The sequence below is a fragment of the Saxophila tyrrhenica genome (genome assembly GCF_035928015.1).
Source record: "Saxophila tyrrhenica strain CCFEE 5935 chromosome Unknown scaffold_12, whole genome shotgun sequence".
NCBI lineage: Eukaryota > Fungi > Ascomycota > Dothideomycetes > Mycosphaerellales > Extremaceae > Saxophila > Saxophila tyrrhenica.
Genome location: NW_027041744.1, coordinates 181426 through 205650, shown reverse-complemented (window position 1 = coordinate 205650; position 24225 = coordinate 181426). Strand labels below are relative to the sequence as shown.

Sequence of the window (24225 nt, the reverse complement as noted above, 5' to 3'; positions counted from 1 at the left end):
AATGCTGACATGAGAGCTGATGAGGACCACAGGCGCCAGGGGTACCAATAAGAGATGTGAGTATGTAGCAGGCGTATCAAGTTCGTGATCCGTTCTCAGTAGCTGTTGGCCATGACAAGAACGCTGTCACCCCTGTGGTCACGAGCCGAATATTGGTGAATGTGCCTGCCGTGTTGCGATAGTATTATCTGTTGGATCTCTTGGTTGCATTGCCTATTGCCTTCCGTGCTACCGAGATATGAGTTGATCCAGAGGGAATGAGTTCGCCTGTAGTCAACGTTGATCGGAGGGGAAGTATATGAGCCGGGTCACGTACGTTCAACGTCTCTCTGTCGAGACCAGAACCACAGTATCGCATCAACATACTCACAACCGGTACCAACATATCGACGCGCCAGCCAGCACAATACCTCTTCGTCGAAAGCCCACGTGGCGACAGCTTGATCGGGTTTCGCAAGCCATGTCGAAGAAGTACGGAACCACTGACCCCAGTGAGGGAGGTGCCAACGAGTTCTTCGAGTTTCCGAAGAACCGCAGGGAGAGACAAGGTGATCAATGTCCGCAGACTTAGCCGTGGTAAGCTGTACTGACTGTACGCAGCGTTCAATAAAGACATCGACAGCATGAGAACACGGCCAGCTCCAGGACCAACTCGCAACCCGTTTCCCGAACACAGCAGCTCCGAAGGTAACAGCGTCAGGGCTAGCCCAGCACCAAGTTCCAGGAAGCCTACTTCTACTTCGAGGAGCTTATACCCACCCGGCCCATACCCACCCAGCTCACGGGCAAGCAGCGAAAAAGGGAGCGACATTAGAGTCGGGCAATCCGCTGAACAGTGGAGCGAATAACACAGGAAGCCATGGTCGTCAGATGAGGAGTCGTCAACAGAGTATGGAAGGTCGCAGTACGAGCAATCCACTGACAACAACTCGAGTGCGTACGAATCCTCAGGTTTGCGGCGCTACGAGGTCCGGACCAGAAGTCTCATTCAACCTCGCGTTCCAACTCCGATTCCGTACCGCTCGGAGGTGGCCAGGGAAAAGTCGAAACGATTGTAAGCCATGGCCTGATTCTTTTGAAATCTCACCAATGCTGATATTCTTCAGGTCCCCGGCGAAGAAGAGAATGCCGAGGTCTCCTGAGCATATCAAGAAAGTCGCTCCTTCTTCGCCAGTGCCTGCAAGGGGGTTCGATGGGGCGGCGCGGGAAGTCGAATGGGAGAGGCAGTGGCGGGAGTAAGTTCTGCACTTCGTGTTTCAACCATTGCAAAATGACTGATATCAGTTGCAGGCAGCGTAGGAGGTGGTATGATTGATATGTGAGAGTTCAACAGTTGGGCATCTTGATGTGCTGCTGAGGATCGAAGGTGGCGACAGGCTACGCATGTGTAGGGCGAGCTGGACAGTACATGGATCAGCCTTTATGCTAGCGGTAGTGCTCACGATGTTTTCAAGGTAGTATGAATGAGCTTGTAGGTAGAAAAAGCATGAGTAATGCACACAAGGGCCAGGGTGTGCGTCGAGATGGCGAAGGGTGAAGGGTGAAGTGGTTTTTGAAGTGGGTCCAAGCCCATCTCTGATTGGCTGCATTGCTTCTCGATCTGCCTCTCCTACATCTACGTCGACGGTCACCAATTTATTAACCATCGATTGTTGACAGCTTCATCGAAGTAATGTCGAAATTACAGTGCAGTGCCGGGATACGGTCGGTGTTCTGCTACGGCACGCTCTTCAGCACTTCGAGGCGTGCCTTTACCACCCTCCCAAGTCTCAAGGCCGGTGGCCATGAGAACCCTTTGGTATGTCTCCTCGTTGATACGACTGTTCATGGTGGATATGAACACCTTCATTCAATGCATGGACGCCGCTCACGTTTGCATCAGGGACTGCCGCGTTCAGGCACGCCACCCAACCTGGCAGCACGGATGAAACGAGGTCAGAGATACTGCCCCCTGATAGAGGAGCGTCTGCTAATAGTGATACTAGGTCTACCAGAGAAGAGGCCGATACCAAACGTCAGCAAGATCATCGCCGTTAGTAGCGCAAAGGGCGGCGTTGGCAAAAGCACAATCGCTGTCAATCTGGCCCTGGCCGCTGCTCGAGAAGGCATATCTACTGGCATTCTTGATACGGACATCTACGGACCCAGCATTCCAACGCTACTTGGTGTAAGTGCGATGAAAACTGTATGAGCCCACTCCAACTGATGTGTCCACAGCTGGAAGGACTAGAACCCGAGCTCGACAGCAGCAACCGTCTGGTCCCACTCACAGCGTATGGCCTCAAAGCAATGTCAATGGGCTTTCTCGTCCCTCAGGCCAGTCCGGTAGCCTGGCGAGGGTTGATGCTACAGAAAGCTTTGAACCAGCTCCTATTTGAGGTCACTTGGCCTAAGCTGGACTTGCTGGTGTTGGATTTGCCACCTGGGACGGGCGATGTTCAATTAACCATTAGCCAAAGTTTGGAGCTCTCAGGTGTGTTCTGAATGAAAGTGGAAGGGTGCAATACTAATTCTGATACGTATAGGTGCTATCATTGTTTCGACACCGCAGGATCTCGCTCTGCGAGATGCAGTCAGAGGTGTTGACTTCTTCAAGAAAGTGAATGTCCCTGTTTTCGGAATGGTCCAGAACATGAGCGCCTTCATTTGCACCAACTGCGGGCACGCCCACGACATCTTCGGCCTTGACGGTATGTCGCACAAGTGACCGAGCAGTAGACGCAGCGCTGACTGTTCGCAGGAGCCAAACGTAAGTGTGCAGAGCTGGGCATCAAACTGCTCGGCGACATTCCACTTCATCCGCAAATATGCACCGACGCCGATGCGGGTCGACCCACAGTGGTTGCAAACAGCGAAGGCCCTCAAGCTCAAGCTTTCACGACTCTCGTCCGGCAGCTCAAGGCTGAGCTGGGCGTCGACTGATACCTAGAAGAGACAAGGTCGCACTCACACCTCGCAGCCCATGCTCAGCCGGCTAGAGCCTCGTCGATCTGTGCAGCCAGAGCGTCATCCGCTGCGAAGGCCTTTACTTTCGGCCACAGTTCTTTGATCTGCTGCTGCAACATCTCCTGCTGCCGTGGCCGTTCGACGCCTTGCTGTGAATACTGCTCATCAAGCTCGCCTCCGGGACCCATGATTGTCCGCCAGGCGCCGTCAACCATCTGACCGAAAGATGAGCTCTTCCCATGGCTACGAGGGACCTGCTCATGGATCTCTGCAAGCAAAGCGAGGAACAGCACAGGCAGGTCGACTCCGCACGATTGGAGAGCTTTGCAGAACGGAGTGTCCGGCTCATTGCTGACTGCTTTGGCAATTGTAGCCAGCGTCCAAGCATGGACGATGCGGACGGGGTGGTGGGCCTGTGGGTAGATGGTTGGGTCGATCAATGCGTGCAGTCGGATCAAAGCGACCAGTGCCTCATTGTACCTTTTCGCTCCTAGGCAAGCCACTGCATATTGTTGGTACAGCGCCGGCATAGGGGCTCGAGAGATCGGCCATACCCCAGTGTTCCGCAGGATAGTGATGGCCTTTCGGAGATTGCTAGGATCTTGCGCGGCTGTCGTTGAGTCCGGAGATTCAAGATAGGAGTAGCCATAGAACTGCAACGCAGACATCCGCTTCATATCCGTCGATTGTCCAAGGATATGGCGAGGCCAGGCAGGGTCTTGAGTGATTTGGTCGATCATGCCATCGATCACTTTGATGCGTTCGGCAAAGTCTTGGTTGGTTTCAAGGAAAGCATCTTGAGGAGCAGCAGAACCAAGCTTGCACTTCGAACAATTGCATGTGAAAAAGTATTGGTCTCGAAGCTCTGCCTGCCGGACTCCATAAGGCGCTGAGCTGTCAATGTAGCTGATGGTGATCTCGTCACCTTGCTGGACTCGTTCGAGTACCCTGACGGAAAGCTTTGGGCCATCAAAAACAACCACGGCGTTTGGCGAGCATGAGTGATTCATGACAGCCGTGCTAGGGTCCAGTACGAGTCCCAACGGATCAAACGTTGGAGTGACCAGTCGTGAGCTGTTGCACATCATGGCACATACAACCATTTTCGCCCGTTCCAGGTTCGACTTATTATCCTCCTGGCCAGAGAACTTGACAGCGGTATGAGACATCAGCTGCATGACATCCCACTTCTTCGCCCCAAGCTTCTCAAACTCGTCACGATGAGTCTCCATGTTCTGGACGTCCCCATACAAGCTGTTTCCCAAGTTGAGGCCTGCGAGGATTTGCATTGCCGCGACGACCAGATTTGGAATCTCCTCTGACTGAGCGCTGAGCTTTTTGCACTCCTGCTTGTGTATGGCCTTCCATGCTTTGGATTGACAAGCTTTACTGCAGTACTTGACCTTCTTGCAGCCCGTACACCAGTTGTCCTTCAAAGCCTGATTGACGCCAGCACCCGAGAGGACGGGCAGTTCCGTCCAGCTGAAGCACCAGGAACAGGTGTCTTCGATTCTGTGCTCATCCAATACCGCGACAAGCGGCCTGTCCATGGCGATGACGACGTCTCCTTGTGCAAGCTTCTTCGTGGCGAAGAGGCCTCTGCCTCCGAGAGGTGAAGTTTTGACTTCGGTTCCCGTAGCGCCTGCCATTGCGCTGAGTGGTTGCTATGCTACGGGATTCGTTCAAGAAAAGACGCTGATCAGGTCTTACATCGCATCCCTCGAAATTGCTCTTCCTGAGACTCGTCGGTCCTTCCAGACTTGTTCAAGTGGTACCTGAACCTGTTTTGCTTATGAAGGTCACAGTTCGGGTCGAGAAGTCTAGATTGACCATGCTGAAAACTTCGTACCGGTCCTAGAGCTACAGCAAGCCATCTCCGGTTGCTTCCGTGGAGCATCTCGATGAACGTACACTCTCCTACGGATGTGCTCGTCAACAGTTCGAAGGGGTCAGCCCAGGTTTACCGCTCAGTATGCTGATATCCTGCTCGGTGGGACTTCAGGGCTTCCGCAGCCTTTTCCGAGATACGGTATCGCGAGTAAGCATGCAGTACTCAAATAGCCACTCTTTTGGCTGGCATACTGGACTCTGGGTCATCTTCTGGCCTCCTTTTGAGGTTGGAGATCGGACTCAGCGAGACTTTCTCAGGTTGCTGCACCACCGGCAGCCTCGTGGGTTGGTGCGATGTAGAGTGGAACTCAGATCGTTCTCCTTCTGAGGATGCAGTCGCTGTTCCAGCATACACATGCTCGGCATGGTTTGTGTTGTATTTCAAAGCCGGCAACTTCAGGGCGTTCGCTTCCTGCAAAGCGGCGAAGACACTGCCCGGCTTGTTGTAGTCCATGACTGCCATCGAGATCAGTGCGTGCAAGGTGTAGACAGCGTCATTTCCGGCATTGTGGAGATTCACGGGCTCAATCTTCAAAGCGCGTAGAAGTCTTTGGAGGCTGGGGTGGGCTTTTTTCGTGCCGCCGGCCACAATTTGCGTGTCAACGCATCTGACCACTCGATGCCTGCCACCTTGTCCGTTCAAAGGAAAGCCTAGTCCTCGTAGATACTTCGTCTCGTTCCTCAGCCCATGAGCCACAAAGACAACATCCTGGCAATCAGTCGGTAGTTTCTTGTCAAGGTTGGCTGCATGGAGAATGTCTGCAGGGGCTGAGAAGATCCGACGCAAGACTGCCGTGATATCTAACGTGCTGATCCAGGTTGTGCTCCCAAAGTCGAAGGATTCTTCTCGGCCGGCGACAAATTGCCTATTGAGCAGGTTCGCATGCTCGATAGGGCGATAGTGAGCAGCTTTGATCTTAGTAAGCCACATTGGAAGACCTTCGGACGGGTTGTAATCTTGCACGTCTTTCGTGTCAAGGACAGCGACTCCAATCTCAGTAATCGCACTTTGGTCGCGCTCATAGGCTTCGCAATCGATGCATACAAAGACCGGATACGTGGCGCCCCTAGAAGGCGCGGCGTGAGTCTGTAGACCCAAGGCTTCCTGCAAGAAGCGCAGCTCGCGCCGTGCGTTATGTAGATGTGGAGGCATCTTGCTGATGCCACTCGACTTCTGGGAAGCACCAGACGAGTGTGTTTGCTGAGCCGTCATCCTACAATGTGATACTGGCAATTGGCGACGCTTGAAGGAGCAGGACTGGTGACCAAGAGCTCTGAATGGCGAGCCAGAGCTAACACGTCCAATTCCATAGAGTCGCGTCATACATGTTCAGAGAATTCGAGTCGATGTGGCCTAGACCAGTGGACTCGTCGGCGAGGACGAGGTTGAATTGGAGAAACCGGTAGATATGGGAGTGACGCGGGTGAGATGAGCTGGTAGAGAATGAGATGACACCTCGCGACTTTGGCCGATTGCTGGCGTTTTCAAACGCACATCGATCGCCCAAGTGAATGGCAGAACAATAATTTTTAATCCTGATGGAGTCGAGAACAATAATAGCTCTTCACAGAGTCGCCTTCAACTACGGACATATTTCCCAAGGCTTCTGTACTGCAGTTCGTTCTACTCAACCACCACAAAGACATCTAAGAAGAGTGTGAGAGTAAGCTTGGATGCACATCTCGGTACTGCAACATTAATACGACAATGACACTGGAGGGGAGCGGAGCCTTTTTGAAATGCATGGAGCAAGGAGAAAGAACTTCATATCGATTTGTAGCGACGCAAGCCCATTAGCCATAGCAAAATGTATCTGTCCGTCTTCATTATTGGTCTCCATCGACCGTACCAAAGCCTCGCCCTGGAAGAGGTACTGGCCAAGGCCAGCAATGCAAATTCTCTCGACTCTTCGGGGTACTAGGATTGAGGAGGTCATGTCGTGGCGCAAGATCTGAACAAGACTTGTCAGTTTCGTTTCGCTTGACCGAAAGTCTGTTCTGTAGACAATAGCGGGCACGGCTTACAGGCAATCAAGAGGACATGCATCTTGCGGTGCACCTCCTTCGGCCCATCCCTCGCAATCATGGCAGACGCAGAGGTTGGGGACCCAGACACTATTTCCAGTGCCTGCACACATAGGGTTAGGTCAGTTGGCAATGTCTCGACTATCGCTGGAAACCTGCCACGTACCAGGGTTGGTCTGCGAAGAATAGAGTCAGCAGGTGATCATGAAGCATTCCCCGATTCAACACCGGGCGTGATGTACGTACCTTGGGAGCGCTAACACTCCACGGGGCGGTTCCAGTGCCGAATTCACCAAAGCTAGACCCGTGCATTAGCTCTCAAGACGGCGAGGTGTAGGGAGGGTAAGATTACTCCGCGTCGCAGGTACCTGATATCACGTAACATTTTGGGCTAATATCCCTGTGGAGCGAGAGACGCATGTCAGCGGTATGGGGAAGAAGCTCGATCCTTACGGAAAGCTTACAGTTGGCATGTCCAGTTTCCCGGTTGTCCGTTGAGTCCAATGTAGGAACCGCATTGTTCCGATGTACCTGTGGAGGTACCAGTGAGGATGGTCTCTGTGTAGGAAGCGCTGAAACCTGCTAAGGCGAGTGGCTTGGCGAGGTCACCTGGACGATCACCAACATATTAGCTAAGTTCTCGCATCGTCAAAGGAGTTGAAAGCTCTTGCGCTTTTTCGCGCCTGTACTGGCGTAAAAGAACGCCCTCATACTTACCAAGATTGATACCTAGCGATAATGTTAGCATGACAGCTTCAGCTGGCCGGACCGGCAAGACGCAGTATACCTAGAAAGCCCCCAATTGTCCACGCCGAACTGATTGTCCTCGAGGCGCTGTAGGTATATGCTATGAGTCGAGCGGTCAGCAGGTGTCATTTTGGGCCGACCCGGCGACCGGAGTACTGGCTTGCCGCACGACGAGAGGCAACGACTTACTTGCACCAGCACCAATGGGATTGTCTCCTTGAGAGATGTTAGCGCATGGTCTCGAAACCATGTTTCAAGTGTTTTTACCCAAGAACTCGCCGCAGGTCTCTTCTTGCTGGTCGGTAACTACGATTGTGTTGAGGTCGCACGAGCCAAAGGAGCATCGGTCTCCGGTTATGTCTCCGCAACGTACATTCTGGAGCAATCAGCTGAGTTCAGTTGCTTTGGAGCTCTACATTATGGGGCGTGTGAGACTCACCGGATCTCCGTTGTTGTCTATTGCTTGAGTGTACGCGCCGGGACCGGTTAAATTAGGGTCATTGTTGTCGCAGTAACCGATGTTCAAGTTGTAGCCGCCCAGGCTGTCCATGAAAATCTGCCCTGAGATCCCATATGGACTGTGGCCCTGTAGTTGGGAAAGCGATGACTGTTAGCAAACGTTCGACGTATCTCAAACAGGATGTCTCTCATCAAAGGTTGTGCGACTCACCACGTAGCACGTTTCAGACAGTTGTGTCAAGACCTCAACCACCTCACCCATTTGAATCTCAATGTCGACGTCCTGGTCGTTGCAGATGTACACCCCCGAGGAGTTGTAACACCCAACACGGCCGCAGGAATTGGCTGGAATGGAGACGGGGTCATCCTTTTGGCCAAGATTCTCGATGTTCTTGTTGGTGTACGCGATGTCTGCGGTTGCCCAATTCCCGCAAGTGAGACCTGTCACAGACGTGCGCTTTCTCAAAGACCTGTCATTGAGACTGACAGGAGCATCCATCCTGACAGCATCGAGAGTGACAGGGGAGCAGCCGACCTAATGTCATCTGTCAGAACCTGTCAATAGAAGAATGGGCTCTCAAACCCTACCAGGACGCCGAAGAGCGTGGAGAACAGGACTGCAGAAGGCATCTTCGAGTGCATGGTTGCGTAGGTCTGGTCTGCAGGAGCTGAGGAACTGCAAGAGGATGATGAAGGGATCGAACGAGCGAACGAGGATGAATTGATCCAGGATTGTGCAGCAGTGCTCAGAGGATTTATACGTTTTGAAGAGGGGGGAAACATACCATGCGAGGCACACGACATGCCGTTCATTTCCACCAGTGTCATCCTTCGCACAGTATTGCTGTCGACATATGGCCCGTGAATGCTAGAAAGCCAGTTGATCGACGGGCGCGGTTGGGCCTGATCATCTCCAAAGCGGGCGCAGCCAAGTGAGTTTCAACTTTGTCCTGATCTACCAAAGGCCATTGGGCGCACAAGCTGAAGGATCATATTGAAGGAGTTGAATCGCGTGGTCGAGGTCGTGTCGGCAGACCGGTCTCCACGGGGTACTGTCGGAGCGGCCAATAGCTCTCCGGTTCCACACAGCAGCGTGGCATCCAGAAACAGCAGCATCCCATCCTTCGAGATGGGTCACACGTAGAGCTCCCACTTCTCAAGTTCTCACCACAGTTCTCGGTATCCACGGCGTACTGAGTTGAGACCGACTAATCCCACAGCTCAGCCATGAAGGAGCTTGACACCTCGGGCGCCAAGTAACCATTGGAGAGGACGGGGCAATGGACCTCCAGCCGGTGACTTGTCGTAAGGTATCATGCTCAGTCGGACCTTGCAGAGAACCCGGCGACGAGTACTGAAACTTGCCCGAGACGCCACTTCTGTCGCCGGCACTCATTCCGAGCGTACCTACAATAGCCTCGTTCCCACGTACCTGTAGGTCATGGTGGAGTGTGTCCGGGGAGGTACAAAGACTGCCTTGGCTGCCCACCCGTCGGGTCGCGTGCCCTCGGTCGGCTTGCCGGTCGGCCCCAAGTTGATCTTGGCGATGGCCCAGGCATATCCATGCAGGTCTCCTGGCCTAGCGAACCCTGTCTCTATTTTCGGGGCAGCATTCATGATGCCACCTGTACCACTGACATGAAAGCCAGAGATGTGTCAAACAGCTTCTAACGAGCACGAGAGCGAATTTCGACATACGTTCAACTAAGCATAGCCAAGCCTTTACCAGCAGTGCCATCCCCCAGATTCTCGAGATAAGAAACCCCACGACGCATTCGCAGAAGAGGATCATGTGTATCTTGCACCTGGCAGATGCGGGCAACCTGGGATGTGCACAGGTCCAACTTTATCTCCACAACCTCCCGGCGCAGGATGCTTCCACATGTCGTTAGTGAGGTATCGTGAAGGAGGATTCGCGGTTGCGCCTTGCTCATCATACTACAACCAGCACTTGAGCCGTTCAGGCAGCGTCACAGCAATCCTTCGGGTCCACTTTGGCGTTTCGCCGCATCCTTCGTTAAATTTCGCAAGTTGGTGAGCGTGGTTGGTCTCTACCCACGACTTGTCGTGTCTTTCGACTTCCTACCATACCCCGGAAGTGTGGGCGTTCCTTGTTCATTGGCGATCTCGCCGGAAGATCCACGAGAACGAAGGAGAGGAAGGGCGAAAGAGGCGGCTGGGTTGCTAGGTCAAAAGATTCAGTGCCCAGTTTGGGGGCTCTTCGCTAGCAAATACAAGACCACTCGAACACACTTGGCTTCATCACTCCTTCGCCTTGACAGCCCACAGTATCGTACCCACCAGCTCCTTCATCTTCTCATTCTGTGCCATCGCCAGAAATAACCTGTCCTCGACCTCGTCATCGAATACCCGATGCAGCAGATCGTCTTCCTTCGGCTCGACCTCTGCTTCCTTCTTGCCACCCACAATACCCGTGATGGCGTCCGTTGCAATGGCTTCCGGCTTCGGGAAGAACTTTGCAATGTTCCGTAGCACCAAGGCAGCGCTCAAGGGTACGCCTGCAGCATGACCGATGTCGTCTTGTAGAGTGGTGACTTTCGTGAACTCAGGCTGTGGTGGCACGGGTTTGGTTTCGGACCTCACGTTGTGCTTCGATGTCGCGGAGTGTTCGCTGTTTGGGAGGTGAGTGTGAACGTGGCGGACGAAGAAGACGGTGCGCGGAGCCTTTGAGGCGGCGAAGTCAGTGGACGTGCGCGTGCAGCCAGCCCATCTGCACCTGTGCATTGTTGCATCTGCTTCTTGGAAGTCGAGGTCTCCGGCAAAGGTGGTGCGCGAGGTTCCATTGGGCGTGCGGTTGCCACTGGCGGTCGGGGGTCGTGATGCCGGCGAGTCAAGCTCCATCTTGTCGACTTTCCGATCTTCAGCATCAGGACTGCGACGCTTCCTCGGTAGCCGTAAATGGACATCTAGTATGTGTCTCAAGATGTCCTGCTCCGTACGGAACCACTCAGCACATGGCCCGTCATGGAATGTCGGCGCAGGCTGGATACCAGTGAGCGGATCTCTCTGCCCCTCGGTCCTGATCTGTACCGTCCAACAACACTTCAACAACTCCTTTCCTTTGTCTGTGGGTCTCGACCCAGGCGTGGCCCCAGAGTCGAGAGGGACCTTCCGAGCCTTGATGCCGGTGATGACATACTTCCTGCCCGTCGACACCTGGGCAGTCGCACCGGTGAAGGTGGTGCTTACGTTCTTAATGAAATCACCAGCGACCAGATGCGTGTGGGTGGCCTGGTATGGCGCGAAGGTGGCTTGATATGCCTGCCACAGCGAGATCTGCGTCATCTCGGTGTTTGGATCGGAGACGAAACACATCCGCAACCATTCCGACGAGCGCTCCGGTTCATCCAGCTTCAGCAGCGTCTCCACCACTGGTCGTGATAGGCGGGGGACAGGGTCTGGAGTGTCATCTTGTCTTGGCTTCGGTGCGGTTGGTCCCGACTTGTTTTCTTTTGCCGCAAAGAATAGCAGCCGGCTCAATTGACGAGCAAAACCTTCGGAATCCACGGCTTGTAGCAGGTTGTCGACGTTGTCCGCAAAAGAGGTGTACTGTATGAAGAAGTCGAGGCAGGCACTGCGGAGCTCTTCGTCCTCCACCAACAGCCAGTCCTGCACTCTCTGGAGGAGATCGTCAGGTACATCTTCGAGACGCTTCGGCGGTTCCAAGTGCATGGCGATCCTGCTGATAGTGCGCAATGCCAACGTGATGGCGCCGCGATCTTGTCCCCACAACTGATCCAGTAAGCTGTGGTAGAGAGCGTCGTCCGGCCCCAGATCACAGTACTTCAAAACCTGCTCAGCTGTCTCCAAAGCATAGTGTCGCAGCTCTATGATGTGTGAGTGCTGTGGTAGGTCCAATACGATCGCCAGGTAGTCTCGAATAAGCGGATGTGCTGAAAGGTATTGCGCATTCTCGTTGAGCATGCACATGTTGCGGATGATTAACCCAGCCTCTGAGATCCGGTTTAGCTGGGACAGGAAAGCTTCATCGTGCATGTGGTCGTTGGTAGTCTTCCTGATGCGAGACCTGAGCTTTTGAATGGCGTCTGAGGTGCCATACAGGCCGTTGAGAACTTCATCATCAGGGCCACTCATCTCCTCGTCATATGAGACATCCCAGTCCACATCGTAGAACAAGCTGCTAACCTGCAACACCTTCTTCACCAGTGCTTCCGCCAAACCCGGGAACTGATCGAAGCGGTACTTGTCGCCACGTTCATGGCTGATCTTGACCAGATGATGCAGGGCGTACTGCTCTTCTTCAGGAATGCCGCTTTGGAGCGCCAGCTGTGCACGCACATAGATGTTCGGTCCAATGAAGCCAGTGCCAGGCAGCATGATGTGTCTATACTTCCTCGACAGCGGCCCGGCTTTCGCGTCCAGCTTTCTCTTCTTCTCCTGTCGGTAGAACTCCGGGTTGTTGGCAGGCGTAGTCACGGGCTTGAGAGATAGTGGGTACGACTGAGACGGCTCGTAGGCGGCAAGGGTGGAGGAAGCACCATTGCTGAAAGAGGGAGTGTTCATGGCGCCGTTGGCCGAAGATCCTTGAGGGGCAGGTGATCCGGGAGTCGTCTGCTGCATTTGGCCTCGCGTCTGCCGCCCAGCAGTCAAGTCTGGCTGGAAGAGCATGCGCTGCGGTGGTTGCTGTCTCAGACCCCGTGTGCGACCAGAAGCGCTGCTTGGGTCCTCATCTACTTTCTCCTCCTTGGGAGTCTGCTGTTGCTGGGGGCTTGTGTCGCTGGAGTCCTCGTTGTCGAGGTTGACTTGCTCTCGCGGCGCCGGTCGTTCGAAGTTTTCGAGCGTTCTTGTCATGACACCACCTCCTTTGGCCGTGACTTCCTCCAGGATCTCTTTTGGCGGCGGCTCTTTCTCCCAGTGCGTTGCGATCTCATATGCGCAGAGGTTTTTGTAGTAGACGTTCTTGATCTGGAATGCCTGGGCAGCAGTGTACTGGTTCTTGCCGACGAACTCTTCAGCGAACCTCCGCCACATCAGCGGCTTCGCTTTCGTGTCCGACACCAAGTCATATCCGCCTTCTCCCACGACGCGCTCGTAGAGTTTGAGGAGGTCGATATGGCGCACGCCGACTTTGGGCTCGGGATCGAAGTTGGTTCTGAGGTAAGCGCAACGTGTTAGCGGAGTGAATGCGCCAAGGCGACCCGAGCACGGAGATGGAGGGCGGCAAGATCAAAGACGAGACATACCCACGCTTCTCGTGGTACTCGGCCACCTTCTTGATGAAATCTTCGTGTGCCTCGTTGCGCTCGATGCTCTCTCCACGTCGCGGAGGCATGCTGGCAATGCGCTGCCACCCGCCGATTCGTTGCACAAGGTCCCCGCGTCCACCGCTGCCTCTCTCACTCTCCAACAAAGGCGCGTGTCCCGCTGCTAGACACGTGTCAGTCTGCCTTCGCGGTATAGTATCTCAAGGACTTCAGACAGCGGCCGTCGGTTGTCGCAAGTCGCATGCGGCTCTCTCCACGTCGGCGCGATCGTCGCTTCCCTGCCGGCACAGATTCGGCCCGTAAAGCTTATACAGCGGGCTTCCTTGGCGTTGTGCAAGCTCCTCCCGACTTCACCTCCGCCTTCGACCTAGGTTCATAACAGCATCACAGCACTTTCGTCGTCGCACTTCTGCATGACAGCCTACAGGACATTGAATATCAACACATGGAGCTCTTGCACAGGTTTCCCCAAGACTGCATTCCACATCACACCGCCACTGAACCGGTCATCCAACATGGCCGCGGGCATCTGTCTTCCAGTCCTCAAATTCTCTCATGCGACCAGTGCGCCCAACGAGTCCAACATTCCATGGGTGCACGTTGCTTCGGTTGACCTTTTTGTTACCGTGGACGGGGATGGAGACGGCACAGAGCTGAAGATGCAGATTATACAGCGCAACACGATTCTGGTGCGCCACTTCACATTTGTGCGCTCGACATTGGCTGACCCTTGCGCAGGACAGCGTGGATATTGGAGCATTTGTGGATGAGGCGATTAGAATGTGCAATTATAACGCGGACCAGCAATCGCCTGTCCCTTACGACCAACTGCCCATTTTCGGGATGACGAAGGATGTCTTGCTGGCCGTCAGATACCGTCAGCGTGATGGGACAGTATGTCCTTGTGCACATGGCTAATTTGAAGCCGCTGACCTGAGATATCTAGAATCGTCGACTCCAGCTACGGATGCATACGGTAGCCGACTGTCAGCGGATCCTCACCATCTTTCGAAGGCGAGGTCTGCAGTTTCAGGAGAAGCGCCCGAGTACAGGCAGACCTGACACCGCACGACTGTACACAAGCTCATCCCAGCATCGGCCCTCGACTGCGCACACTAACGCTGTCACGTCGAGTTCCACACAAAAAGCGCTTTCGAAGCCCTTCAACTTGACCACCCTGGAGGCTGGCAGTCTCTCCCAACATCGATCGACAAGCCCTGTGCGAAGCGAACATCCAGTCACCACGACTAACGACTCATCGTACCAGCCGTCGAGTAACCACACGCCGTCGGTTTACTTCACACGCGATGAGCATTTAATACCCCGAACAGCTGAACCGGACAGGCCATCTACCGCCCACTTCTATCGATCAGGTGCAGCCGTTCCACAGCCTGCACCATCTCGATCAATTGAAAGGAATGCGTACGGTTCCACGCCGATTCCAGATTCCAGCAAGCGAATCTCTCCTGCTCGAGGGTCTGACACCATACGCCCATTTACGACTGCCAGTCGACGCTCGTTGTACGACATTGACCTTGGGTCGTCTGGGCCCTCCGAAGGGCCGCCCAATCGAGCACTGTTTTCTTCCGGCAACTCTGAGCTTCATCCACAGAGTGCCAGACCAGCCTCGTCTACCATATCTCCCTTCCCGCCCACACTGGAGCATGAGATTCCTCCTCGGCGGGCCTTACCATTCAAGCGGCCGCAAAGTCATCGGAGTGGAAGTGACGGCCCATCTTCCAGACCAGCTTCCGCCCTGCCAACGTTGCCTCCGCCGTCGCAACTGAAAGGAGCTAGCTCGCAGCCAGCGGATGTTATAAACAGAGCCAGCACAGGCTCCCCGTTGAAGAGACCTTTTGAGGCATCCGTTACCGAGCACCCTCAGCATGCAACAGGCCACACTGCGCCACAACGGAGACGGCCTTCGCCAAAGGTAGCACGGAAGGAGCATCAGCACTGCACGGGAGACAACACTGCGCTCGGGATCTTGGATCATCGCTCTGCCAAAGGCCAACCTCTGGCTGAAACATCCGTCAACACCAGAATATCGCGCCTGGACAGTCTGGCGGATGCTCCACACGAGGTCATCTCTCCGCCACAGACTGCCGCATCGTCACCACAGAAGCGTACTTCAGCGCTCGATGATTCATCCACAGTAGGCCACTCTGCAGGCCGAAGTCTTGTACTTGCTTCCGGAACTGGCGACTCGGATCTGTCACAGTACGCAGCCCAGAGTAGGGAAGATCGTGCCGCTGCTCTGGAGGAGTTCATGATTTCAAACCTGGAGAACGGATCCTTCACAAAGTTGTGCCAGGACATTGAGAATTGCTGGCAGCGCATTGCGCTTGGGCTTTAAAGATCTCTTCTATCTATAGCGTGAATTTGCTGACACATCGTCGTACATGCGCCGGTCTGCTCGTCATATAGCTTTCGAATCATTCTCTTCATCCTGCGCGGACAAGCTTGGACTTGGCAGTTCCACAATCGAGACATCAAGGCATTTCTCTTTTAGAGCCTCAACTTCTTCGTGACGCATGCCTATGGCTCCTCCGGGATGGTTCCATTTGAAGACCTCCTTCCTTTTGTCGGCATGGATTTGGCCGGCAACTGTCAACGCAAGCATATCCGAGATCGCGAGGGCAACAGTCGCTGATGTGGTCGGAGCGCTCACGCCGAACGATTCCTCTTCCGACTTGTGGATGGACGCCTGGATGAGGATGCCGTCCTCTCGATCGGCCAGCAACAAGCAGTCCTCTGGTCTTGACTGCGAAGTGACGACCATCACCCTTGTTGACTGGGGGATGTGAGGCCGAAGGTTCAGTAGCTCCGGGGTCTTGCCGCTGTAGGAGATGAACAGCAGCACATCATCCTCTCGGATGTCGCCCAGATCCCCATGGACTGCCTCGCAGGCATGCATGAAGCTGGCAGCGATACCGAGACTCTTGCAGGTCGCGACCAGCTTCATACCAACGTAGGCACTTTTGCCCACGCCGCAGACGATCAGCTTCCCTCGCCTGGCTTGGGCTTGGACGATGGCATCGACGGCGGCGGCAAGACTTCGCCTGGCTGTCTCGTCGGTTTGATAGAGCCCGTGGACATGTGAAAGTGCTGCTGCTTGCTCTCCAAGCACTGCTGTTGCTGAGTCCAGAAGTTTCGTCGATGCGCTCTCGCAGTCTGTTGCTGGGGGTGTGGGAAGCTGGTTGTCCGGATCACATGTGCGCTGGCGTTTGCACGGACGGTCCATGATGTTGCAAGTTGGAGCGCGTGGGCTGAGTGATGTTTTGAGAAGTTCGTGAGCTCTGTCTGTCACAGTAGTATATACAATAGCGATAGTAGTAGAACGGATGGTCTAGAACTAAACGGAGACATGGCGCCATTAGCTACCGGCCGGGAAGGATCGGTTGAGAGCGGCGACAGAACACGCTCGTCATAGATTATGTGAGCAAAAGTCTAGGTTGGGTTGTCTTGATTCTCGAGTCGACCTGAAGGCCAACAGCGGGTGGCCAGAGCGAAAGTACTGTTTGTGGTTGTCTTGGTGGAAGAGAAACGGACTCGAGGTCCGGATGGCAGGCCGAAAGAGGCTAGCGGGGAAAATCTGGAGGAAGTGAATGCTGATAGTCGAGCCGCGTTTCGTTTCGTCTCGTCTCGTCTGCTGTTGCTGTCAACAGCAGCCTCTAGTCTAGTTCTACTCATGTGCTGCAACTGATCAAATATCTGCTGCGTGCATTTATCGCCGCTTGGAAGCCTTCAGGTACTCGCAATCATGGTTTGTATCTCAAGATGCTTCTTGCGCACTCTATTGCTTCGTGAATCATACGCTTTCCACCCCTTCTCTACTTATCCGTATGTCGTTTCCTAGAAGCCTTTTGCTCTCTGCAAAACCCCTCGCTATTGTGCTGAGCCATTGCTCGTTGAGCGTTTGGGTGAGCTTGAGCTGGCGGAACTTCTCTGCGGAACCCATGTGATCGGAGTCGCAGGCATGTCAAGTGCCGTCAGATCGAAGGGTGTAAAGGCGGCCGCGCCAGGCCTGCCCCTGTGAGCTCTCACGAACCGAGAGCGCAACCAGATGACTCGGACTTGTCAGAGTGGCCAGGAAAAGAGAAGCTGTCTCGGAGAAGCTAATCATTCCGGCGACTGGTGGACCCGCCAGGTGTGTACAATTCGTAAAACGAAATGTGCTCTTCTGTCGTCGTCCTCTGCTCTCTCAATATTTGCGCCCAGGCGGAATCCTTAGTGTTTGCGCGGCGCCGACGTGAATGTGTTCGAAAGTCGAGTTCTGAGCATCGGATCGGGCTCCACCTGACTCGGCGCGTGACGCAGAAGCCTGACTGCCTGGACTAATTTCAAGACCGGCTTGCCGAGTGAGAAAGCTCCACAATCGCAGGTCTTCTTTTCTAGATAGACTGAAAGATTGCGCCTTGGTTTACATCTAGCCATTCTCTTGACCACAGTTAGAAGCATGACGTCATCCGCAGTAACCAAGAAGCCTGAACAGGACGTCGGGTCAGCTGGCAATCAGGAAGTGGTCGAGAGCAAGGAACATCAACAGAGTGCCAGCGCCAGCGTACGCAGCTTGCATTGCTCGCAACCCTTTCAGTCTTTTGAACACAGTGCTTACTCTCAGCAGGCAGGCCTCAACTTGAACGTCTTCGGCGCGCTATCTGGCGCATTCTCGAGCAAGTCGACGAAGGAGACCGAAGCGGACGGCAGCTCCAAGGAAGTACGGCAGGAGCAGGTTTCGGGCTCAGGTATGATCTCTGATCGCGAGCATACCGCTTCAACATGGTCTGGAATATGGTCGAGGCTGACGAGTGACAGGTGCTGGAGCTGGGAACCTCAACGCGAATGCTGCCGCGAGTGCTGAAGATAAAGGGCGCCAAATGCGCGCGGCCATTCAGGAAAAGAATGCGAGCTAATTGTCTTGTTATTTGCCTTGAAAACCTTCAAGTGTCTCTATCCTTTCCAAAATCTAATGTAGTTCGTGTAGACGTTTCTGCGGCCTCGAGGTGAGGGCTCTCTGGTCGCAGGTTGGGAGAGAATAGCTTCTGTGAAATGGCTCTGTGTCCTGTTAGTCTTGAGCAGAATGTCACTCGATAGTTGAATTGCCCCATTTCCCAATCCTTTTGAACTGGCCAGTGCATTGAAAGTCTATGCTCGAATAAGGTTTGCGGAGTTACTTTTGACCCGAGCAACTTGAGTCAAACTTCACCTTCTGCATCTGCCAATCCTTCTTCAACATCTCTTCCACTCGTCTACCACCAACACGTCTAGACCATGTCGAAGACGAACGGCGGTCTCAAGGTGATGGCACCTGAGCCGTTGGGTGCTGACGAACGATCACCTCTCCTGGACCATCACAATGGCCGCTCAGAGAACGAAGACAACTTGGAGGCCCAGGCTGAGCAGGAGCAACGAGAATATGACGCCGGCACGGTACCACTACCTGACGAGCCGAGCACGAAGAAATTGCTGGTCACCATGTCAAGCCTGTGGCTGTGTACCTTCTTCGCTGCCTTAGGTATGCTTTCCATCCACACCTGATGGACCCATCTAACGGCACCCAGATGCCACCATCGTCGCCACGCTCTCCGGCCCAATAACATCCTCATTCAACTCCGGCACGCTCTTCTCCTGGATCGCATCTGGCTACCTCATCGCAAACGCAGCGTTCCAACCTCTTTCCGGGAAGCTGACCGACATCTACGGACGACGAGCGGGCATCGTCTTCGCCACCGTCTTTTTCGCTGTTGGAACACTGATATGCGGCTTCGCCAAAGAAGGCTGGGTCATGATTCTTGGGCGCGTCGTGGCCGGCTCTGGAGGGGGCTGTCTCAATACCATCTCAACGTTCGTAGCCTCGGACCTCATACCCTTGCGTAAACGCGGCGTCTGGCAGGGCTTTGGCAACATTGTCTTTGGCACTGGAATGGGTCTGGGGGGAGTCTTCGGCGGCGCGATTCATGATTCGATCGGCTGGCGATACGCCTTCTTCATACAGGTGCCTTTTATACTGGTTGGCGGCATCACCGGCTTCTTCACTGTTGACGTCCCGGTCAAAGACACCGAGACAGATAAGATCCGCCGTGTGGACTTCTCAGGCGCCTTTGCTCTCGTTGCGACCCTGGTGCTCCTCTTGCTCGGTCTCAACTCCGGAGGCAACATCGTCCCCTGGACACATCCTCTCGTACTCGTCTCGCTCCCACTCAGCGCCGTCTTCCTGCTGGTCTTTATATACGTCGAGGACCGAGTTGCTTCGGAGCCTGTCATCCCAGTGCGTCTACTGCTCAACCAGACGGTCGCTGCCGCATGTCTCACCAACTGGTTCGCCACGATGTCTGTCTTTGCATTGATATACTACGGCCCCATTTACTTCCAGGTCATTAGTGGCATATCAGCAACAAGAGCAGGCACGCTGTTCATCCCTCAATCCGCTGGCACAGCCATAGGCTCCCTCGGCTCCGGCCTTATCATGCGAGCGACTGGCAAGTACTGGTGGCTGAACATCGTCATACAAGTCATGATGGTCACTGGCTGCTCGCTGGTTCTCGCAACATTTAACGCCACAGTTGCGGACGTGCCGCCCTTCATCTACCTCTTCCTGATCGGAACGGCCTACGGATCAATGCTCACCATCACTCTGATCAGTCTTATTGCGAGCGTCGACCACAAGTACCAAGCTGTCATTACCTCAGCTTCGTACGCCTTCCGCTCGACCGGTTCCAGCATTGGAATCACGATAGCAAGCACTGTCTTCCAGAACCTGCTCAAGCAAGGGCTATTCGAGCGCTTTCCAGATCATCCCGACGAAATCCGGAGGATTAGGGATAATGTAGATGAATTGAAACACTTACCGCGAGGATGGCGGGACGGAGCGATTGAAGCATATGTTGATGCTTTCAGGGGCGTCTGGGTGGTTGTTCTCGGCTTCGCGATCCTGACTGCATTCGTGAGCTTCTTCATCAGGCAACAAGTGCTGTACAAGAATCTAGAGAGGAAATAGAGAGTTGAATAGATTTTTACCAACATGTCCTTTGGACCACGAACCCCACCTGCGGGGTCGTGAAAAGTGCCATACGCCGTTCGTCCGCTAGCTGATCGATGCGGATCGAAACGTGTGGGCAAGAAGAGAGCATCAGGCACAACAGTGCGATCGTCTTTAAGCCGATATCATACCTCGACTAGAATTGAAACGTGCCCCACGTTGGGAGGAAGTAGCACGTCATGGATAGCCGATTGAAGGATCGCATTGTATACGACGACGTTCCAGGCTTGAAATCCTCTCACTGACATCAATGGCAGGCCATAATCACAGGCGGAGGAAGTGGCCTGGGCAAGGCGACTGCTCTTCGCTTCGCTGACTCTGGTGCTCGCATCGTGGTTGGCGACCTCACGTCGAACGGCGTGGAGAAGGAGATCAACGACAAGCATGGCAGCGACAAGGCTATCTTCGTGAAGTGTGATGTCAGCAAGGAGGATGACATCGCGAATATGGTGAGGAAGGCAGCCGAATGGGGCGGACGCCTCGATATTATCTGCAACTATGCTGGTTTGGACAATCGATCGCCTTGGTCGTTCTTAGCGCTGACAGAATGACAGGCATCACAGTCGAGATCGGCCAGGGAATGAACAAGCGCGTCCACGAAGTAGACGTCGCCGATTTCGACAAGCTCCACAACATCAACACTCGAGGGGTTTGGCTGTGTTGCAAGCATGCTCTGGGCCAGATGATGAAGCAGGAGCCGCGGGCAGCCAATGCTCGCGGTGAGCAGACTCGTGGTTGGATTGTGAATGCTGCGAGTATGCTTGGTCTGGTTGCCTACCCGAACACCACAGCATACGTGCCGTCGAAACATGCTGTCGTGGGTATGACCAAGCAAATGGCTCTTGATTATGCAAGAGATCGAATCCGTGAGTATTGGAGCGTTCTCCTAGGTCACCAGGTCATACTGATCCGTCAATCGTCCAGACGTGAACGCTCTGTGCCCTGGCTTCGTGGAGAGCCCCATGATTTCTGGCTTGACAGCAGATGCCGCTGTGAGAGAACCATTGGCAGCTTCCCATCCTTGGAACGCGCTCGGCCGGCCGGAGGACGTGGCAGATGCAGCAGTCTTCCTCTGCAGTGATGAAGCGTAAGAGCCTGCATATTTGCTCAAAAAGTTAATGCTGACAATGATCGCCAGCGCTTGGGTGACAGGCCATTCTATGGTGATTGACGGAGGATACACCATCCAATAATTGCTCAGATTGCGGCTTATCGTAAGCTGCTGGAAACATTCTGTACAAATCTCAGTAGTACTCCGGCAAATCCGAGGTCCCAAACGGCGGTATCGTCGAGTTGCAACTCCAACTCCGATCATAAACCTTCTCAGGCATTATCCCATTCGCCAGCGCATCCTTATAACTCCATTGTGTTGCGCTCTCAGTCTGCCACGTCCAGTAAAACCAACCCCATCCATACTCAAACGAATCCATCTGCGCCTGCGCAAAGTACAGCAACCACTGCTTGTATCCATCCGAGTAGCTCGACGGATCAGCGTTGGCCCCATCGCACGAACATTGCGGGTTGTTGTCCGTGGGACACATCGGCGTCAGAACGCTGCCGCTGGTCGAGCCACCGGGCGTATTAATCATATTCAGTGTGCCCTCCCAACGAGATCCGATGCCGACATTATTGAGATAATCCGCGCAGTCGGTATCGGCCTGCGACCATTCGCCGAAGATAGTCGGACCGAAGCCGGTGTTGGTGTTCATGGACAGCTTGGACTGCGATGTCCAGCCCGCACAGGCAAACTTGATCTTGTCGTGGTGGTTGAGGACGATCTGATCGTTGTTGAAGATGACGTACTGATGCGCGTCGAGCACCACATTGTTGACCCCAGTGAGAAGACCTTGCCAGTTTTCCAATCCCATGAAGCCGTCGCCGAGGATGAGCAGCCCGTCAAAGCCATTGCCCTGGATCTTCGTAATGGCATTTTGCGTCCAGGTCATCACCGTCTGGGTGTCAAGCGACGTCATGCGAGGTTCGTTAACCAACCCGTAAAGTGTGATGATGTTCTTGTAGCGAGGCTGGGTGAAGAAGGTCGACAGCTGGTCGTGAATATCGATTGTCCGCTGACCATTCGTCGTACCATCTGTGCCGTTTAGCCAGCCGATAGCTCCTTGGTGGCCAGAGTGATTCCAGCCGTTCTGCGATCCGGGAGCACCGTGCAGATCAAGATTGATTCGAAGACCATGCTTTCTCGCCCACTCAATAGCTCGCAGCAAATACCGCCAAGAGACCATCGGCAGGTAAGGGTCGCCTTCGTACGTCGTCACTGCCCAGTACGAAAACGGAATGCGTACATGGTCGAAGCCTGCTGCCTGTATCTCCGAGAAAGTCGACTCCCGCACCCACGAAGAGTAGTGCTGCTCGAGAGTGCTTCTCAGATTGCTTGAGCCCAGGGTCTCCGACAGCGTCCACTCGTCCACGACCCCGTCGCTGGTGCTGTAGTCCGAAAACAATGATGGCGTGATGAACGGCTCGATGCTCAGCCAGCCCCCAAGATTGATCCCCCGGATTGGCATCGTACCGTACTGCCATTTCTCATTGAGTCGTGGAACATTGTTGTTTGCTCGTGTGGTGTCGTCCCAGGTGCTGTTCAGACCCATGACGTACAGACCTCCAACCTGGGCGTTGGTGTAGGTGACATTGAAGTCGGTGGTGTCGTACCAATCGAACGGGTCCAGATAGGTCCCTCTCGCAGACTTTGGTATAGTCGATTGTGAGACGCCGTTCAGATTGCTGTTTGAGGGTGTTGCTGAGCCAGATGGACTTGCGCTACTAGAGCTGGAGTCACCACTGCTATTCTTGCTGACCGTCACGCCCACTGCTATTGCGATGATTAGGATGACCACAAACACCCCTACGCCGATCCAGATCCAACGTTTGCGTTTTCTGCGGCGTGCTTCTTCATCATAGCTCGGGTCGCTGCTCCCATCTCGTCGCCGGACATCGTCTCTTGAGGTGTACTTTTCGCTGTGGTAATGTGACCCTCGCTCCAGCGCCTGTCCACTAGCCACCCTCCTCTCCTGTCGTCGCTGACGTGTGTACTTCGGATTCCCATACTCATCGTCACTTGCTTGTGTCATGGCCCCTGCCGCCGCCGCCGCTGCCGCCGCCTTCTCTTTCTCTCTTCTTCTCCGTTTACGCTCACGGTGCTCCTCTCGCCTGCGCTCCCTATCTCTTTCCCGCTCCTGCTGTTCTCGCTCTCTGTCATCATCGTACTCAGCACGCGTCTCCTCGTCATCATCCACCTGCTGCTGCCGTCGCATGCCATCGTACTCGTTCCATCCTAGCTTGCGATTCAGATGGTCCAGCTGCGCCAGTTGCGCGGACGACAGCGCTGTGCTGGCCGACTTGCTGAACTCCGACTCCGGCCTTCGCGAGCTTGATCGTTCATGTCGATGTCTCTTCGGTCTGTCTTTCGAAGGGCTTGCCTGTGGGGATTCCTCCTCTCGTCGCCTTGGTCGGTGGTGGCTCTCGCTGTCAATGCGTTGGTGCGCTCTCCTTCTCCGTTCTCGTCGAGCTGGTGACTCTGGGTTGCGCGAAGAGGGTGGCATGCCTCGTGGTCGGGTCGTACACTTTCTGGTGGTATGCAAGTCTCCGCGGGCAGCGTTCCAAACATTTGGGTCTTGCTGTAAGTTAGAGTTATTGTTGCCATGGTTACCCGAAAGCTTATCTGCTCATCTCACGTGTCCTTCTTTCACATGAATATCTGAACACACCTCATGAAAGCAACTACACAAGATCATCTCATTATCACGACGGAATGGCGGATACTTGCACATGCAGTGGAAGTGGTAGCTTGTGATGAGCAGTGGGACCGCATTCGCCTACCTCGCCACTCTCCTTGACGGCCTCTACATTCTATTT

General features: G+C 54.3%; 9 protein-coding genes across 9 annotated transcripts; 4 read left to right on the top strand and 5 right to left on the bottom strand.

Annotated features, from left to right (window-relative positions):
* Window positions 1-1672: 1672 nt before the first annotated feature.
* Window positions 1673-2922, top strand: LTR77_007637 (uncharacterized protein; the record flags this gene model as incomplete). The annotated part of the gene is made up of 6 exons (XM_064804874.1): window positions 1673-1798; window positions 1883-1934; window positions 1986-2167; window positions 2218-2473; window positions 2526-2690; window positions 2741-2922. 6 exons carry the CDS (start codon window positions 1673-1675, stop codon window positions 2920-2922), a joined length of 963 nt encoding a protein of 320 aa, XP_064656716.1.
* A 44-nt stretch (window positions 2923-2966) lies between these two features.
* Window positions 2967-5989, bottom strand: LTR77_007636 (uncharacterized protein; the record flags this gene model as incomplete). The annotated part of the gene is made up of 2 exons (XM_064804873.1): window positions 2967-4588; window positions 5029-5989. The coding sequence occupies 2 exons, from the start codon at window positions 5987-5989 to the stop codon at window positions 2967-2969; spliced, it is 2583 nt and encodes an 860-aa protein (XP_064656715.1).
* A 2004-nt stretch (window positions 5990-7993) lies between these two features.
* LTR77_007635 (uncharacterized protein) lies at window positions 7994-8709 on the bottom strand (the record flags this gene model as incomplete). Its single annotated transcript, XM_064804872.1, has 4 exons — window positions 7994-8020; window positions 8048-8194; window positions 8279-8602; window positions 8656-8709. The coding sequence occupies 4 exons, from the start codon at window positions 8707-8709 to the stop codon at window positions 7994-7996; spliced, it is 552 nt and encodes a 183-aa protein (XP_064656714.1).
* Window positions 8710-10329: 1620 nt separating this feature from the next.
* Window positions 10330-13381, bottom strand: RSC9 (Chromatin structure-remodeling complex protein rsc9; the record flags this gene model as incomplete). The annotated part of the gene is made up of 2 exons (XM_064804871.1): window positions 10330-13201; window positions 13293-13381. The coding sequence occupies 2 exons, from the start codon at window positions 13379-13381 to the stop codon at window positions 10330-10332; spliced, it is 2961 nt and encodes a 986-aa protein (XP_064656713.1).
* Window positions 13382-13828: 447 nt separating this feature from the next.
* Window positions 13829-15669, top strand: LTR77_007633 (uncharacterized protein; the record flags this gene model as incomplete). The annotated part of the gene is made up of 3 exons (XM_064804870.1): window positions 13829-14002; window positions 14052-14207; window positions 14260-15669. The coding sequence occupies 3 exons, from the start codon at window positions 13829-13831 to the stop codon at window positions 15667-15669; spliced, it is 1740 nt and encodes a 579-aa protein (XP_064656712.1).
* Window positions 15670-15732: 63 nt separating this feature from the next.
* On the bottom strand, window positions 15733-16557 carry LTR77_007632 (uncharacterized protein; the record flags this gene model as incomplete). The annotated part of the gene is made up of 2 exons (XM_064804869.1): window positions 15733-16487; window positions 16551-16557. 2 exons carry the CDS (start codon window positions 16555-16557, stop codon window positions 15733-15735), a joined length of 762 nt encoding a protein of 253 aa, XP_064656711.1.
* A 1215-nt stretch (window positions 16558-17772) lies between these two features.
* On the top strand, window positions 17773-18229 carry LTR77_007631 (uncharacterized protein; the record flags this gene model as incomplete). Its single annotated transcript, XM_064804868.1, has 2 exons — window positions 17773-18061; window positions 18132-18229. 2 exons carry the CDS (start codon window positions 17773-17775, stop codon window positions 18227-18229), a joined length of 387 nt encoding a protein of 128 aa, XP_064656710.1.
* A 358-nt stretch (window positions 18230-18587) lies between these two features.
* On the top strand, window positions 18588-21548 carry LTR77_007630 (uncharacterized protein; the record flags this gene model as incomplete). The annotated part of the gene is made up of 6 exons (XM_064804867.1): window positions 18588-18831; window positions 18878-20259; window positions 20613-20859; window positions 20910-21221; window positions 21280-21442; window positions 21494-21548. 6 exons carry the CDS (start codon window positions 18588-18590, stop codon window positions 21546-21548), a joined length of 2403 nt encoding a protein of 800 aa, XP_064656709.1.
* Window positions 21549-21599: 51 nt separating this feature from the next.
* On the bottom strand, window positions 21600-24013 carry LTR77_007629 (uncharacterized protein; the record flags this gene model as incomplete). The annotated part of the gene is given in 2 exon segments (XM_064804866.1): window positions 21600-23695; window positions 23710-24013. The coding sequence occupies 2 exon segments, from the start codon at window positions 24011-24013 to the stop codon at window positions 21600-21602; spliced, it is 2400 nt and encodes a 799-aa protein (XP_064656708.1).
* Between the last annotated feature and the right edge of the window lie 212 nt (window positions 24014-24225).